Source organism: Equus caballus, chromosome 2 (genome assembly GCF_041296265.1).
Source record: "Equus caballus isolate H_3958 breed thoroughbred chromosome 2, TB-T2T, whole genome shotgun sequence".
Lineage (NCBI taxonomy): Eukaryota > Metazoa > Chordata > Mammalia > Perissodactyla > Equidae > Equus > Equus caballus.
Window position 1 is genome coordinate 44,338,262 of NC_091685.1, and position 18,556 is coordinate 44,356,817.

At 52.1% G+C, this 18,556-nt stretch overlaps 1 protein-coding gene across 4 annotated transcripts in view; it reads left to right on the top strand.

Moving 5' to 3' along the window:
- Positions 1-18,556, top strand: part of ACOT7 (acyl-CoA thioesterase 7) — a 116,904-nt gene that overhangs the window by 67,372 nt on the left and 30,976 nt on the right. For all 4 annotated transcript variants that reach the window (XM_023635891.2, XM_070254077.1, XM_070254080.1 and 1 more), the window contains one exon: positions 16,266-16,382. In XM_023635891.2, the coding sequence (XP_023491659.1) occupies positions 16,266-16,382 (117 nt within the window). The remainder of the gene's footprint in view (positions 1-16,265; positions 16,383-18,556) is intronic.

Sequence of the window (18,556 nt, forward strand, 5' to 3'; positions counted from 1 at the left end):
AAAAAACTCGCCTGAAATAGAGAAACTACGTTTCATTGTTTTTGTTCATAGGTATGTTCATTTTCTAAAGTGTTTTTTGTGTGTTGACGGATTTTAACTATATCATGAAACATCACTTTTTAGTAATTTGGTCAAAAAGTGGTATTTGGTTTCATGTCTCTTTGACCCATCTTATTAAAGGTCTTGCTGTCTTTCTGTTGGTTCCTGACATGTTCTTTGCTCTGATTTCTTTCCTCTGGGACTCTCCTTGCCTGGTCCCCTGTCGCTGTTTCCAGGCGGGTTTTTCAGCCTCAGAGGGGGAGTCACTGCTCTCGACCAGCCAGACAGTGGAAGGAAACATGCTCCCCAAATCCAGTGCCGCTGTGGCCAGATTTTGGGTGGGGAGGCTCCCTGGGGGTTAGCTCGGGGCCCCGCTCAGGGTGGACCCCAGAGGGGTCTTCAGTGTACGTTCTTCGCGTCTGAACTTTCAGTGGCCTTGGATTTTTGTTTTGGCACTTTATAATTTTTAAATTAATGATTTTAAACCAAATGGTTTAAACCAAATGGTCCAAAAGGGCTTCTGACAAAACGCAGCTAGCCCGTGCCCTCTCTTGGCTCCACATTCCACTTCCCTTGGCTTCGGCTGCTGCTTGTGGTACATGACTCTGTTCCCACATGTCTCTCGGCTCGTCAGTTTCCTACTTACGCCTCTGTAAGTATGGCTCAGTGCTGAGCCAAGTAGAGTACTAGGATCGGATCTCTTGTGCAGCTTTGTGACTACAGCAGCTTATTACTGCCTAGTTTTCCACTCCCTTTGAACATCCACCTAAGTCACTCCCACCCTCAGCATCTCTGTAAAATGCTGCTGGATACCGTTGGCTTGCCAGATAATTGCTCAGTGCCAGTGTTTCCCTGGAGATATTCACCCTCCATCCTCCTCAAACTGGACTGCTCATTCCCTGCTCTAAACTGCTCTCCTGGGACCTCCTTTGCCTCTCACTAGGTTGGGTGCCCTGATGCACAGATCTTCGATTTTCCTCTTTGCCAGTTTTAGTGGAACACATCCTCCAGTGGCTTCCTGTGAAAGGTAATACGTTCCCCAGATGTGATAAAGGCTCAGTTGCATCAGCAGTGGCTTCAACAAGAAAGATGATGATTGTTTCTGATGTAAGGATGAAGTTGTTAAGAGGTCCAGGGCTGAGCTAGCAACTCTGTGATGTTGGGGACCCAGGCTCCCTCTGCCCCGTTCTGCCATCCTTGGGAGCTGCCCTCTTTGTGTGGTGCATGATGGCACATCACTGCACCAGTGTTCAGCCCAAAAGGCTGTGGAGAGCACACCTAGGATCTGTATCCACCACTTTGCTCTGATCCCATTGGCCAAATGCAGTGACCTGGCCGCATCTGCTGGTGGGGTCTGGCTAGGCAGACATGTCTGGAGTTACTGGGTAAGAAAGAGAGACCTCACCCGGAGGGATATTCGCTGTCATGGGGTACAAGGGTGGTTTTCCTGAAGTTTGCGCGTGTGGAGACGTTTCCTGGCTGGGTACGGCATTCTCCCCACAGGGCTGAGAGGCACTGCTGTGTCATCATCCAGCTTCTGAGGTTTCTGTTCAGAAATCCAGGAACTGTAGATTCTCTCCCTCCCTTCTCTGGCCACACCTCTGCCTGTCCCTCTAACCTGATCTTCACTCCCCATTCCAGCCTCTAGCCCCGGGGCTCATTCCTCACCTTCCAGCTTTCTGAATAACAAATTGTGTGGTTTGCAGTTTCTGGCCGTTGCTTGCTTGTGTCACCTCCCCCCCACCCCCCACTCTACCATGCTGCTGCTTAATGCTGCTGTTAGCAGGCCCACCCTCCAGAGCCACTGCTCTATGTTGCTGGGCCCACCGTAGTGTTTCTTAGCAGGCCCACCCTCCAGAGCCACTGCTCTATGTTGCTGGGCCCACCCTAGTGTTTCTGAGCACCCTACATGTTCATAGGTCTGGGAGGGGCCCGAGAACCTGCATTTCTACCGAGTGTCCGTGGGACACTGGTGCTACCGGTCTGGGGACCACAGCACTGCTCCTGAGAATAGTCCCTGCTGCGTACATTCCAGATCTGATTTCTGCAGCTCTGCGTGAGCCCCTGCCAGGCCCAGTCTTAGCAGATGGTCTTACTTTTTACGTTATTAAGACATTCGAGTCGCAGCCACGGCCAGCTTCCTGAGACCTCCTCTCTGTGTCAGGGCTCTGCTGCTGCTGTCCCTCCTTGCCTCCGCTCTGTGTCAGGCTCTGCTGCTGCTGTCCCTCCTTGCCTCGTCTCTGTGTCAGGCTCTGCTGCTGCTGTCCCTCCTTGCCTCCTCTCTGTGTCAGGCTCTGCTGCTGTCCCTCCTTGCCTCCTCTCTGTGTCAGGCTCTCCTGCTGCTGTCCCTCCTTGCCTCCTCTCTGTGTCAGGCTCTGCTGCTGTCCCTCCTTGCCTCCTCTCTGTGTCAGGCTCTGTCTGCTGCTGTCCCTCCTTGCCTCCTCTCTGTGTCAGGCTCTGCTGCTGCTGTCCCTCCTTGCCTCCTCTCTGTGTCAGGCTCTGCTGCTGCTGTCCCTCCTTGCCTCCTCTCTGTGTCAGGCTCTGCTGCTGTCCCTCCTTGCCTCCTCTCTGTGTCAGGCTCTGCTGCTGTCCCTCCTTGCCTCCTCTCTGTGTCAGGCTCTGCTGCTGTCCCTCCTTGCCTCCTCTTGTAGAGTTGGTCCTTCATTTGGGCTTTCGACCCTTTCTCGCTCACCTCCAGGTTCCCCCTTTGGCCAGTCCGTCCTTCATATCTTGTTAGTAGTTCTCTCCTCTGACACAAGTTAAATTCATGGTGTGGGTCTCTACTTTCCCAAGAGGTTGTCAGCCTGTGATACGCTTGCTGCGTGCTAGGATCACTGGGGCAGTAAAGAATACAGATGCCCCATCCCCCCAGACCAATTGACCCAGATGCCGTGGGGAGGCCCAGGTGATTCTAATGGATAGCCTGGGTTAGACGGTTGCTGTAAATGTTTGACCCTGGAAAAGAGGACACAGCTGGGGAACAGTGACCCTTACTGGAATCTAGTGTCCACAGAGTGTATTTCTCTCCTTCCAAAAATATTTCCCTACTCTGAAGTCTTTGTTGTTTTCCCCTTAACTAAGAGACGTCCTTAAGTAAGCAGCCCCAGCCCTTTCTGGTGCTGTCCATTTAAAAAGCTGGACGAGGAAGAACCTTGTTCCTACAATTAATTACTGTTGTCCACTTCTAATTACCTCCTGAAAGACCCCAGGCACTGGGAAAGGAAGGGAGCTTAGAAGCTTCTAGTTGAGGAATGAAAGTCGGGGCGGCAGCAGCTCTGTTCTGGGTGGTCAGCCCCTGGCGACTACTTTGGTCGGAAGTCCTGGGCCTCACTGGCCCCCCCAGCGCCTCACACACCTTACGTTGGTCTCTTCTTCTCAGCCCAGAGGTGGATCTGGTTGGGCCCTTGTCCCGGGGCCCATGTGGGCTCTTCTGGTTGCTTCTCCAGGGCCTGAACAGATCTTTAGAGCAGGACAGGAATGGAAGTGGGCATTCTCTGTTTCAGACCAGAACCACATGTTAATAATTACTTTGGTTCTGAGTAAAAACTACCCCTGCTCAGAGGGGCAATCAAGGCAGGGACATGTAGCAGTGAATTGGGGCTACAACAGTCTCCTAAACATTTCTGTCCCTCAGCAGTCATCTGGTGCCTGTTGAAAATACAGACTCCTGGACCCTTCTCCTGGAAGGTTTCATGGAGCAGGACCTGTATCCTTAATACTGAGGGCCCCGGGGAGGCGGGGGGGAGTCCTGATGGTTCAGGGCCCTCAGAAATGCATGGCTAGAGTGCTTTTGTCTCAACAAATCCAGCAACTGAGTCCTCACACCCCATTCCCTTGACTCCTCAAGAGTATTGGCTACACTGACCTCAGGTTTCCTGCCCTCACACTCTCTGAATCCACGTCCTCCCACACTGTGGTGGCATTAGAGTGGCTTGGTGGAGACATATGCTGGGCCCCTCCCCAGGAAGCCTGTGATAAGGCAGGCGGGTGGAGGCATCTGCATGTGTCATGCTCCCCAGCTAGTCCTCCCACACCCAGGGCGAGGACATCCACTGGGTCTCCTAAATCTCGGATTATCTCCTCTCGCCTGTGTCCTGAGTGTAGGTGTCCCCCCGAGTCTGTTCTGGGCTGCCTTCCCCTCCCCCACTGCATCTTTTCTCCCCATGACTCACCCGGCCCGTGGCCTCCGTGGGCTCCTCCGTTTGGCACTGACAGATTGTTGACATCCCCACTCAGTGTCTCCCCCACAGCCCCAGGGCATCCTCACTGGGGGGATGGCCCATCGCCCTGATGTTTCTCTTGATTCCCCACCTGCCCGTTCTTCTCAGAACTTCTGAAGCTGTTCTGTGCACTGCGGCCGCCCTGCTTAACCTCCCAGGGCTTACAGCTTCCTTCTCTAAATGAGGTGACACGGGAGCAGCCGGCACGTGGGGAGTGCTTCATAACGGTTAGTTATTGTTACCGCTCTGATTTTATTGACTTTATTAGTTTATTCATTACTGACACACAGAGAGAGAATGTTCTACTCCACGGAGGCACATGCTTTTTGCTCATATCTAATGGGGCATTTATAAAAGCTGATCGTTACATGACCACAAAGAGTGTTGTAATTATAAATTCCCCAACATGGGACCCATGAAGCCTAAGCACCCATAACAAGAACAAAAGCGCCTAGAAGTTAAGAAACATTCCTCTAAATAACTCCTGGTCAAAGAAAAAGTAAAGTCTGGCCTTCTAAATGATTCAGAAAATAATGAAAACGGCAATGTTTCTTATCAAAGTTAGGGTTATGGCTAAAAGATGTTCTCAGAGGAAAAGTGAGTAACTTGGATCTTGTGTTACTTAAAAAGAAAAGTTAAAAATACCTAAGTGTTGGAACTGGAGAAAGATTAACAAAATCCATGCACAGAAAGCAGGAAGGAGCGGGCCTGACTGTGCCTCCCTGTCTGTGGACCCAGGCCCCCTGCTCTCCTGTGGCTCCGGGCTGTCCCCACCCTTGCCCACCTCAAAATCCTCACGAGCAGAGAACCTGTGATTTTGAGCTGTCAGAGCCCTTTCCACTCATCTTGTCCCTCTGCCAGTTGCCCGGTCCTGCGGCGCCCACACCTCTGGGCTCTCCCCTCCTGGATCTGTCCCAGACTGCCAGGTCAGGCTTGGCAAACACGGCTCTGCGGCTCTGCAGCCCGGTGGCCGCAGTGCCCCCAGGATGCCGCCTAGCCTTGCGGCACTCAGCCCTCCACTCATCTGTGAGTTTCTTCCCCTAAAAAGGCCCCTTGCTTTTCTGTCTCCCTGTCTTTGTTCCTCCTGTTCTTCCCACCTCCGCCCATTTCTACTTGCCCAGCCCCAGTCCCACTCCTCCCCATTGCTCCCGGAGCCCCTTCCTCCCCTCCGTGTGCACGATTGCACGTTGCTGTTCCCGTCTTCTGGGCTCTACCCTTTCTGCCCCTTAGGATAGTTGTGGTGTTCTCAGGCATGCATTTCCTGCAGACCACCCCCCGTCTTATCCTCACTTGCCTCTCTCCCACAGTGCTTTGCAGAGTACCTTGTGCATAGAAGGAACTTGATGAATGTCCGCTAATGAATGAAAGAAATCATTTGGAGAGATGGTTTGAGTTGATGCTGGCTCATGACTGTGTCCTAAGCTGTTGGCAGCTTTTTTTTTCTGTTAGGATCATGGTCCATAAATCAAACTGGACATGTGGCTCTCATGTCCTTCGATTGGGCTGCCAGGTTGGGCCCAGGTTGGCAGACAGGACACCTTTCCCACTTGTAGGACCAGCTCTGCCCTGTGCTTCCCAGCACCCTGCAGTGGCCACACTCCTGCAGGGGACCCATGCCTATCTGCCTGAGCCCACCCTGGCTGTTGATTTGGTGTGAGGTGGTCACTGACCCCTTAACTGGAATGCTTCTGCCTCTGCTGCCAAAGCCAGGGGCCTGGTCAGGTTCAACCACACCTGCACCCCGCCCGGGTCACATCAGGGCAGTGAGTAAATGCGACACGGTGAGCATGACGTTGACCAGCTCTGGGGTGAGCGCCAGGGTGCACTTGTTTTCTGTGCCGTCGTGAGTCTACAAATAAGTTTTTCAGGAAGGTCTGCCCCCAGCTCTGCTAGTCTCAGAGGGTCTGGGGGCAGCGTCGGCCGTGCTGGGCCCTGAGTTCCAGGTGGCCTACCTGACCCAGCAGGGCTCCCCAGCTCTGCCATTAACATGCTTTGGGAAAACAATAACGGGATAGTGACTGTCATGAAACCTTCATCAGTTAGCTCACTGGGGCTCCACCTGTCACACTGCCCTTGGTCCCCTCAGGCCAGCAGGGGCCTATCCAGGCAGACGTGGTCCTCAAGGGGCAGCAGCTGGAGGCCAGTCCTCTCTTCCCTCGCTGGGAGGTCTCCCCAGACCCAGCTTTGCCCCCACGCCTCCACACCCCCTTTCAGCTCAGTGCCTTCGAGAGTGTCTGCTCTCCCTCCCTCCTGTCCCTTCATCGTCCTTGCTGAAAACTGCTCCAAACGCTTCTCTCCTCTCAAGGTCAGAGTGGGCAGGTCTTTGTTGGCGCTCACAGTTCGTCCGGCCCCTGCTCTCAGCCTCCTTCCCGAGGCCTAGGGGTTGCCCACTGCTGCCCCTTCCATCCCCATGCTGTTCCTCTCTCCTCTTCTGCCTGCTTCAGGGCCTTGGGGCCTGTCCTCGCCCCTGCACTCCACGCCTCTGTGACTCACCCGGTCTCACAGCGCCCTAGGCTGACGGCTCCCATGTTTATTGCTCCAGTGGAAACTTTCCCCCGGACTCCAGCTGCCTTCTCAGGACCTCCCTGGAATGGCCGACAGGCCTCTCCAGTTTGGTCTCAGATACACAGCTCCTCGGCTGTCCTGACCCCGTTCCTCCCAGCCTTCCTCCTGTAGTGACAGCCAGACCGTCCTTCTGGTTGTCGAGCGAGAATTCCTGTGGTCCTCCGTGACTCAGCTCTCTCTTGTAGACCCTCCATCTCATCTGTCGGCCAGTCCTTTGGGCTCCACCAGCAAAACATACCAGACACCTCCGCCATCACCTCCAGCTCCACCCATTACTGTTGAAATGGCCTCTTACATGGTCTCCCAACTTCCCTGATGGTCTCTTCTCAACATAGCAGCCTCACTGGTCCTTTTAGAGCGAAGTCGGATCAAGTTGTGCCTGCTCAGGATGCTGCAGTGGCTCCTGTCTCACTCCACACAGAAGCCCAGTCTTTGTGCCCTTTCTTCCCCTTCACGGCCCTCCAGGATCTTGTTTCCCCGTGTGCCTCCCAGCTCCACCATAACCATCCTCTCCCCTTGCTCCTGCTCTCGCTGCTCCCAGGACACACAGAGTACGCCTGCGGGCTTTGCGCCTGCTCTTCTCTTCCTGGGCTGCTATTCCTTCCCTCTGCCTGGGTTGGGGTCCCCCAGACAACTGCACAGCTGCCTCTCGTTTTGTTCAGGTCTCCGGAGAAAAGGTGGTCTTTCCTGACCGCCCTGTATAAAATAGACCCCCTCCCCTGACCGTGCTTCCCTCTTGTTCTGAGGCACTTACCACTGCCAGACAGATGCTGCCCCGGCTGGCTGGCTGCTCCCGCCAGGATGGAGGCTCCCACCTGGGGCCTTTGGTCTGATGTACTTGCTTCATCCCCAGCACTGAGAACAGCCTGGTGCAGAGCAGACGGGCAATGTGCTGAATAAATGAGCTGGAAAGAGTGAAGACAGTCCCTGCGTGGAACTGCAGTGGGGGCAACAGTGATGTCAGCCCCTACCCAGAGGAGTGTGCAAGGCTGTGTGTGCACCTTGTCAGGGGACCACGTGATGATGGCTCTCGAACTCGTTGAACACTTAGCGAGCACATTCCCTGTGCCCATCTCTGTGCGAGGCCCAGAGATGCAGCAGAGTGTGGCACAGACACTGCTCCACCTGAGATGTTGGGAGACAAACCTTCTCTGACAACAGATCCTCCACACACATGTCCAGCAGCCAAGGGGACACACACAGCTGCCTGAGGGTCCCAAGGCCGGGGAACCTGAAGGAAGAGGCAGGAGAAACAGCAGGCCCGTGGGCGGAGGAAGGCAGGGACACACGGACGAGAGAAGTTGGGTGGCCCACGCAGAGGGAGTCTGGGGGGGTGAGGTGCGGGGGAAGCCTCCCATCCTGGTGCTCTCGTTCACTTGGTTTTCATGGGGCGGTTGTGAAAAAGCAGTTTTTTGCCCGTTAGGAGGAATTGGTTTCACTGAAGAGTACATTGTAAACATAGGCGCCCCTTTCCAGTTTCATGAGCCCCACCGTGTGGAAGACAGTGTGTTGAGCCCTTGGTCAAGGGAGAAGGAAGAAAAGGGATGAGTAAGGCATGTTTCCTGCTTTTGAGGAACTTCTGGTCTAACGGGGTCAAGAGGGGAGCAAGTGAATGCAGGTTTGGGCGCCAGTTTCTTCGTTACGAAGCTGAGTTCGTTAGGTGATAGCCACGTTCCTTCCAGTTCTCACTCTCTAAGAATCTTTGTTTTTGAAGATGTCATTCTGCAGCTAAGGCTCCAAAGTGCAGCTTCATGTCTATCCAGACGGCTCCAGGGGGACAGGGTGAGAGGTGGGGGTCTCCTTACAACCCTGGAAACCCCCAGTGCTGTGAACTGGCCGAAACTGCAGCTCTCCTTAGCCAGCTGTCCCAGGGCCCTGCTGACAGCTATCCCAGGACTGGTGTCCTCCTGACACACGGGACCTCTCAGCAGTCTCCTCCAGCTAGGACATGTGTGGTTTTGAGTCCCTGCCGGCCAGCAGTCCTCCCTGTCTTTCCAGAAATGCAAAGCATTTTGCTGGAGAAATCAGTCAGCCATGCTGCATGAGAATGTCCTTCTCCACAAATGTACGGGCATCTTTCGTTTCTGGTGCCATATTAACCAGCTTTTGCTTCCTCTTTAGCTGCATTCCATAGGAGCACACATGGGCAGTGTCCTCTAATGGCGTCTTTCCTATCAACATCATGAACATATAATTTTTATACATTAGCCTTCACTCCTGACTTCAGTCTAGACTCCTGTGAGGAAACAGACACCCCCTGGAATGGGTCTTGGCCTTTGAAGACACGACCTTGCCTTGTGTGGACTCCAGGCTGAGGCCACAGCCTCCCCCTGGCCTGCCCCTCTGAGTGCAGAGCCACGAGGGGGCTCACGTGGAACTGCTGCACCTTCTCCCTGGGCTCCATGGCACTTGGGACAGGAATCTGCCTGTCCTGCTTTCCCTCTGCCTTGTTCAAAACAGGGAGAGCCTTGATTGTCAAACAGCAGTGAACAGCTTTAATTGTGACCTTCTCAAGTTTCCTGACACAGAAAGTGAGGAATAAAATGTGGCCGGACAGCCCTTTCCCTGGCTGCCTGGCTCTGCGATGCTCCGGGCACGTGGGAGCCACAGTTCAGCTGAGCTGGAGGGCTCTGCCAGAGTTCCCACTTTTGGCATTTTGACGTTAGAAACTCAACATCTTTGCTACACTCTGCATTAATTGCCAAAAATAACTCTTATTAATTACCTTAATTCATATTCCTCTGCTCGTGGTCCTGGCTTGCAGAGGTGCCTGCAGATACGTTTGGAACCAGGGAGGAAGAAGCCAGACTGTCTCGGGAGGCTGTCCCTCACCTGCTCTTAGAATAACCCCTTGTAATTTCCAAAGGGTGGGCTAGTTAAAATAAGATGAACTTACTATTGTTTCTTAATATAGGAGGCTGGCGCCCACACTCCGTCAGTTGGGATTAAATATAGAAATGGGGGCATCTCAAATTGCCACCCACAGCGCAGTCAGCGGCCCCAGGCTCTGAGCTGCTCACTGCTGTTCTGGGTCTGTAGGCAGGCGTGGCCCAGTCAGCCAGCCCGGCCTGGGAAAATAACATGGAGCTGCTATTTTTAAGCCAGTCAACATGTTGTCGATACTTTAAAAAAAAAAACAAACCTATAAGCAGTTAAATGTTAAATTCAAAAATATCTTTGGGACCTGGTGTTTATCTATATATTAGTGGCCAAGCAAGTCTTATTTTTTGTCCTTCCCATAATTCCTCAAATGAGTGCAGGGTCCAAGGACAGCAAATCCTACAATTTTGTTGTCATCTTTCAATGTCGAGTCTTGGGTAATAAGGACAGCACACGACAAACTGGAATTTGCCAAAGTTGTCTTCCCGTTGCCGGCAGCACCTGCTCTCCCTGACTTGGAAGAAGTTGATGCGGTTTTTCAGTAGGCACTTGGAAAGAGGCATTTTTGAGAAAACTCTGATACTTGACATTTTTAATTTAAGTGTAAAAAAGTGCAGAGGAGATGGTGGCTTCCAGTGTCACGAGGGCTGGTGGCTTCCTCTGGCAGACCCCCAGGGCCTCACCGCGTACTTATGAGGAAGGGCAGTTACCAACCAGGCAGGCAGGTTTCTGGTTTTGTTTTATTTTTTAACAAAATTTGCTTTTCTCAGTCAACACATGGATCGTAATACATTCTGTTTACAGTCATAGACTGCATTTTTGGTGACAGTCTTTACAAACATGCCATGATGGGGTGAGAGTATATGGATTTTTAATTGTCTTCTGCTTGGATCATTTTCTCTTAGCAACAGATAACAAGAATGTCACAGAACCACATCCACGCAGCGATTTGTCCAAGGTTGTTCCTCACCAGGTAGTCACTCTGATCATCAACGTTTTATTATAATCTGGGTTTTTATGACATCGATTCCCTCCCCTCTAAGTAGCCACCCAAGTCCACTTTGTGCACAGGACCCCAGAGGACCACGGTTGTCCCTCCCTTTTCTCCAGGTCCCCTGCAGCAGCACTAAAACGTGCCTTTGTGAAAACAGACCTGGGGTTTCCAGGAGCCGCAGGCAGAGGTTTCCAGTGAGGGCCGTCTTCTCCAGAGGAGGTTCTGCGTCCAGCTCCGACCCCACGGCTTCCCTCAGACACAGTGGGGCTGGGAGCCCTGGCCTTTACAAGGCTGAACACTTGAGTTTTTGACAGAAAGTTTTTCCACGTAGTGAGCCCTAAAATCTACCTTGCTGTCACTTCCCATTGACCCTAGCATGGCCTCCCATGGAGGTACAGGTTGACAGCAGTGGGCAGAGTGGTCCAGGGGAGAGCCTTCCGGAGCTTGGCCTGCCCACTCCCCCAGGCCCTCTCTTGTGGAGCAGAGCCGGTTCCTTTCAGACCTCCACGTCCCACACGGTGCTGGGATTCCTCCCTGTGCTGGTCACTTGCTGCCCATATTAGTCACTGTTTGGTACCCGGGATAAACCCCCTATTGGGGTATAATCTAGTCGTAGACACACATGGTGGGATCGTGCCTTCCCCCCTGACCTGGGCACTAGCAGTCTGTGAGCTCATCCATGAGTCTCTGCCTTTTCTGTTGTTTGTATCAGGTTTGCAGCTCATCACAATCCTCTCCCCGGGTCTCTCAGCTCAGATTTGTGTGCTGGCTCTTGGGATCAGGAGAGAGCTGTCTCTTTAAGCATTGTTAGCCAACAGACCTAGCAAGGTGGTTTAAATATTGATTTATTATCCAACATGCCACCTGGCTCACCTAACTTTGGGTTTCTGTGGATTGGATAAGCATTTCTTTCCTGGCTGCACGTGGGCTGATTGTGAACCAGATTGTTGCTCAAATACAGGCCCTACAGCTAGCTGCTGGAGCTGCTTCCTTGAACTGATTGTGATCTGTTAGCCGATGTTCCTTCCTCCCTTGATTCATTTGTTTATTCAGCAACCCTTTCTGAGCACTATATGCCAGGTTCTGAATTGGGCAGGGACACAGGGACAAAAGTCACCTCCCCACCCGTGCTGGCTCCCATGTCACATGATACAGATGGTCTGGGGGTGCTGCACAGGGCTGCTGGGGGCATCTGGCATCAGGAACTCGCCCAGCTGCTCGTGTCCTCCCCCATCCTGGCCGGCACATGCTTTGGATCCTGCAGTATTTTTAGTAACGGTGAGGTCCCTTGTGGGATCTCTTCCAGCATTTTGGATAAATGGAGCAGAACCCTAGTTGCAAGGAGCTGATTATGACTTCTTTCAGTTATTCTTCCATTCCTTTCTTTTCAGGACATACAAACAAGAGTTAACTGTAGGCACTTTCTGCCTTTGAAACGTGAATTCCAGTACAAACTTGCATTTCTCATGTCCTTACCCTTCTCCTCAACCCCCCGGGTTGGTGACACCACCTGGTATCCGCCATGCTAGGAGGTCTGCGTCTGTGACCTTCCAGCCCTACACACTGATTTGACTGCCACCCCCACCTCTTGCCATGATCTCGAGCTCATTTCCATAATCTTATCTGAGTTAGGGATTCCACCTCGAGTCTCCCCGTCTCAGGACCTGGATGGAGAGGCAGCACGCTGTAGCCTCTGGTGCCCTGTGGTCAGGGCCTGGTCCCACTCTACCCCGAAGAGTACTGTGCCTTTGGACATGTGCATCTCTGTGCTCCCAGTTCCTGCTTTGATAAATGGAGACAGTAATGGGCCTTCCTCGCAGACAGCTGTCCAGGGAGGGTCAACATTCATTCATTCTTGCGTTGAGTCTCTGTTCAGAGCCTGCCAGGCAGCAGGCGCTTGGGATACAGCAGTGAACAGAGTTCCTGCCTCGAGGCGCCGACCTCCTGGCACAGTGACTCTGGGCCGTGCACTGGAGCAGAGCCTGTGCCCGGAGGCTCAGGAAACGCCAGCTGTTGTGTTCTTGTCTGGTTCGCTGCTCCCAGTGGTGTCATTGCTTCTCCACGACATATCCATTTGGTTTCTTCTCCTGTGCCAGACTTCAGTATCTCCTTTCTTTATTTTCCTTTCAAAAAATCCTGCTCGTCTCTGTCTTGATTGTTCTTGGAAGGACCCCGATGTGCCTGAGTCTGCTGATGTCTTCACCTGGGGAAAGGACAGCCGCACGTGGTGCACATTCTGTCGTGAACTTCCAACATCTCTAGTGCAAATACCCAACTAGAATCCTGTCTCTTCATCATCCTCGTGTTCAACTGTTTCTAGAGTCTAGATCGACATCTTCTTATGTAAATCATCTTCAGTGTGGCGGTGTTTCATGGCAGACGCAGCCCGTCTTGACACTTCATCAGACTCAATGAGCTTTGTTGGCTGCCCGAGGAAGTGTGCTTACCCAGCTTAGAGTTAGTCTGTGGGAAATGCCTTCTGGATTCCAGACCACCAGCTCATGCTGATGCTACTTGTGAGCTGGGGGCCACTTGTCCAGGTGTTGTAACAAGTCAATTTTTTATGGTGCACATCAGTCTAGGAGAACTGTCTGTGGGCTCTCTCACTCCCTCTCGGAAACTTAAAACACGCCCACACACCCACGCAGACATGCACACACGCAAACGCGCACGCACACACACCCTTAAGCCACAACCGAGTCAGCAGGTGGGCTGTGGGTCTCAGACCTGCCTCTGGGCCCGCTGTGGTTGGTGTGTGGCACAGTGAAGCCACCTGTCCCCTGGACGCCACCTTTGCCCCTGAGCAAAAGTGTGTAGTCCTCACCCCACGTGTTTGCTGGTGTTCTGAGACATTTCTCTTCTCTTTCCTTCTCTGTTTCTCCTCCAAACCTCAGATCTCTCCCCAAAGCCCTGAATTAAATCAGTGTTCAATTTAACTCCTGTGTCTCATAACGATAGCTGCCATTACTGAGTGGCCACAGGCCTCATCCCCTTTGCTCGTCACCTGCATGTAGTTGCTGTCACCCCTTCTCCTTGCAGATGCAGAACCCAAGGCTCAGAGGGCGATCTGGCTTCCAGGGTCCCCAGCCAGGCAGTGGTGGTAGTGATGCGCCCTCATGCCCGGCCCCCCAACACCCCAGGCAGTGGTGGGGCCACTCACACCCAGGCTGTCTGACTCCAGGGTCTGAACCACCGTGTGAGTGGGGCCTCCACCCTGCCAAGCCCGCCCTCGCCCATCTTCCCTGAGGCCCACTGCTGTGGGCAGAAAGGCCAAGAGAGACTTGTGGCGGGCTTAGGCAAGGCTACCCGTGTCCATTTCCAATTATGACTTAACCCAGCAGCTTCTTTGCAAAGCAAAGCGACCCCTTGTCTCGGACCTTTGGGCGCCAAGCTATTCGAAGCCTGGAGGCTCTCTGCCCTGCCACCTCCCAGAGCCTCAGTTGCCCTGTGATTCTTTCCTCTGCCAGAGAGCTGTTTTCCCCGCGTTTCATTTGCATTTTCTTTAGAATTGGACCTCCGTGTGACTTAGAGCCTCACTGTTAATTTGAAAGCAGGGTATGTGAATACCTGCGTAGATTGAGAACAAACATGCCGCTGTCCCTGAAAGTGCTTTTAAATGGCCGGGGCAGCCCTCATGGGTCATCATCATCATCATCATCATCTAGCAGGACCTTCCATAAGAAAAGTCCTGATAATAAAAGCATAGTTTTTAAATCAAGAACATTAATTAAAAAAAAAAACTTTTTTATTCTGGAAATGCCCAAATATTCATGAAAGTAGAGAGAAGAGTATACTGAACCCCAGGTGTCCCTCCCAGACAGAGGGCCCCTCCCTCCGTCTCCCGAGTTCCTTTTAAGAAGCGTCTTTTGCTGTATTTGTATGAGGCCTCTAGTCCAGTACAGAAGGGGCTTCAGTTCTTTTTTTGTTTGTATCATTTTTTGAGATTTTTAAATTAATCACCAATGTTTAAAAATCAGCAGATTCCTCATAAACACGTAGGTTCCTGGCTTCTCTTGGAACATCGGGAGGCTGGTGGTGGGGCCTTGCTCCTTGGGTGGGACAGCAGGCAGGGGCTGGGCAGTAGCTGTCCTTTTGAGGGGCCCCCGCCAGCCCTCCTCACTTCCCTATGTCACCTGCCTGGCCTGCCCTAAACACGGTTCCACGTGAGCCTGGCTTTCATGAGTGGGATGGAGTCTGTCTTTCTGCCTCTCTCCAGGTTTTTGCAAATCGTTCTGTATCCTAGGGTGAATATGCATAACCTTCTAAGATTTCTGATAGCTGTTAGGTTGATTAGTATCACATTGTTACCTTTGTAGGTCAAAAATGATTGATTTGGGTGATTTCATGTAGTTCAACCTAATAAAAGATATGGTTTAAAATTTTTAAAATGAAGGAAGAAGTACAATATGCATGTTGTGCTGGGGGGGGCAAGATTTGGGGGTGGGGGAGTAGCAGGTGTGCAGTCCTGATCCCATCAGACTAAAGGGGTGTGGTCAAGAGCCCACAGCGGCTGCAGCCTGAGGTTGTGATGAGACCTTGGCCTCCCGTGAGCCTGCTTTTCTCCTTTTGTTTGTTTTCTATAACAGCTTTATTGAGAGGCAGTTCACATACCATGCAATTCACCCATTTAAAGTGTACAAGTCACTGATCTTTAGTGTATTCACAGTTACACAGCCTTCACCACAACCAATTTTGGAATATTTTCATCACTCCAAAGAGAAACCCCTACTCACATTACAGTCGCTCCCATTTCCCCCTAATCCCCTACCGCTAGGCAACCACTCGTCCACCTCTGACCCTATGGGTTTCCCTGTTCTGCACATTGCAGATGAATGGAGTCAAACAATATCCAGTCTTTTGTGACTGGTTTCTTTCACTCAGCTTAGTATTTTCAAGGTTCATCCATGTTGTAGCATCTGCCAGTACTTTGTGTCTTTTTATGGCCGGATAGTATGCCAGTGTGTGGATCCATCACATTTTCTTTGTCCTTTCATCAGTTGATGGACATTTGGGTTGTTTCTACTTTTTGGCTATTATGAATAATGCTGTTATAAAATCTCTGTACAAGTTTTTGTGTGAAACTGTGTTTTTATTTCTCTTGGGTGTATACCTAGGAGTGGAATTGCTGGGTCATGTGGTAACTTGATGTTTAGCCCTTTGAGAAACTCCAGTCTGTTTCCACAGTGGCTGCACCATTTTCCTTCCCCAGCAGCAGTGTACAAGGGCTCTGATTTCTCCACATTCTCACCAGCACTTATCTGACTTTTTGAGGCAGCCATTCCACTAGCTATTGTAACCAAACTTTCCTGGCAGGATAAGATATCTGTGGAGTTAGGAAAAGGATTGTCATTTTGTTAGCGCCCCAGAACATCAGCCATGGTCGCGAGGAAGCCAGGTTGATGACGTGAGCTTCAGCACGCTCAGATGGTGCCTCCCCGCCCCGGAGCTGGCTGCGCTCCTGCTGCTGGGTAGTAAGAGGGCTTTGGTTTTTACTCCTTGTTTCCAGGATAGAAAATAGCCTCCCCTTCCCTCATATCTAATCTGCCATGTGCCCCTTCTCTGTACAGGTGTCACCATGAAGCTCATGGATGAGGTGGCTGGGATCGTAGCTGCTCGTCACTGCAAGACCAACATAGTCACGGCTTCCGTGGACGCCATTAACTTTCATGACAAGATCAGAAAAGGTAACAGAATCTGCTGACAGAGAGAAGGGGGTGGCTTTGGCTGCTTGGGTCGTTTGCACCAGTTTGCTTTTGGTTCACACACTGTCACTCGGCTGCATTGTCTGCCCATTTGCTGCAAGAAACAGGAAGCCAGAGTCCTGTGCTTTGTCCTTGTTTCTGCGTTTGTGAGGCTAGGGGTCGTTGATTTGATTTTTCAATCTGGTAAAATCTGTACCTCAGATATGATTGGGGCTTTATCCTACTAAAGAGCAGCATGAACTCATTCAAAATGCCCCATGAACAGAGCCCTACAAAGATCCTGTGAGCACAGTTGCTGTGACAGTTGCCACCAGATCTTGTGGCAGGCACGTTTCTTCTTCAGGGAGGAATAGATAATCCATGATGTAAGTAATGAGGGGGTCGGTGCCGAGAAGCCTGTGGACCACGGTCCTTGGCCAGCCCTGCCCACGCCACCTGGGGCAGCACTGGGGTTTGGTAGTTTTTCCCAACACAGAAATCCAGTCCCAGTGACCTGGCCCTTGGCCCCACCCGGAAATGGTGCTTGCCGTCTCTCCAGTGACTTTGCCGGCAGGGGTGGCAGGGCCTCCGCAATGTGTATGGGTGCAGTTCACCATGCTCGTCTCACGTCGTTGCTGGTCTGAGATATAAAGTGAATGTCTCCACCAGACACGTGGTGATTTCTGTTCATGTTGTGTCTTCTGAGATGGGGCTCTGCGCCCCTGAAGAGTAGCACTTTGCAGTGGGGTCAGGGCTGCGAGAGCCTGGTATTGATTCTGAAGAAGTCTCACTGTGAAAGCAGCTCATTGGAAAAGCTGTGGGGTCAGACCAGCTCCCGGCCGTGGGAGGTGGCAAAGTGGAAGGAAGGCAAGTTGGTCTGTGCTCGCCACGGGCCTCGAGAAGCACCGCTCACTCGGTGGAGCTGTCCTGCGTCCAGAACCACAAAGGCCGCGGTCCGGCCCCTGTGCTCTCTCCTGCAGCTGCTCCTGCAGAACACGCCTGGCACTTGAAGGCCTGTGTGCTGGGGACAGAGCATCTTGAAATTGGAGGGCTTGCCTCCCCTCCCTGCCAGGATCGAGAGCAGGTTAAGCTTCCCCACATTGGATCGGGGGTGCTCTTAGCGTGAGGAGAAGGACCGTCTGTGGCACTGTCCCCCTCTGCTCTGCAGCATCTCCTCTTAACTGGTGGGTGTTTGCCACCGATGCAGACCACTGTGTCATTTTAGGATTTGCCCAAAATAAGTGGGTCTTGTCTATCTTGGCTCCTCCTCTGTGGGCCTTGAGTGTTGTGTGTGGTGGTGGCATAAACGTTTGGGAAAGGAAGAACCCTGTTGTACCACGATTCCATGGCCCTTTTTCTGGAACTCCTCCTGGGTTATTACCATGATCAGAGCTTTGTTGTTAAGTACAACTTGAAAATCCACGTGGAAAACACACGTACGTTCCATGGAGCTCGCTCTGTTCAGTGTCTCTCAAATGTCCTTTGAGAACCGCTAAGAAAAGAAGGAGACTTTCCTAGATAGCCAGCCAATTTCCTCAACATCAGCCCAGTCAGCAAATGTGATCTGCAGCTGCGGGAAGCTCCCAGAGAAGGGGGAGTCAGCCTTGGTTAGCAATGAGAGATTCCTGCCCAGACTGCGCACCCTCAATCCCTTCTGTGACCAGAATTCACTTTCAAGGAAGAACTGAAGGAGGGCCTGGCTGGTCCTGGTCAGGAGGAATTATTAATTTTGAGGGAAGTCCGTGAGCTCTAGTGGGAGTAGAGCGCTTTTTCTAGGGATTCATTTGACAACCTAGGAGACGGGTAACTCGTATGTGGAATTGCTTTGACCAAGACTTTTCATTCTAAAAGTTACCCTTATTCCAAAACAGAGAAAGTGATCTCCAGTTTCAAAAGCTGTAATTTTTGGCAGAACATTCTACTGTGAATTGGTTTCCTTCAAGCAGTGAGATTAAGGGTGGGCTGAGTGGGCTTGTCCGGCTACACCTGTGATGCTGAGCCATCCACAGCCCCACCCAGTGCCCCTCAGTGGTGTCACAGCCTTGGCCTTGAGCCCAGGGCCCCAGAGTTCGGCTGGCTGGCCTCGTGCTCAGGCCTGACCTGGGGAGCCCCAGGGGAGCAGAGAGATTGTTTCTATTTTCTCAGGTCCTATCTTGTTTTGTGTAGAAAGGAATTTG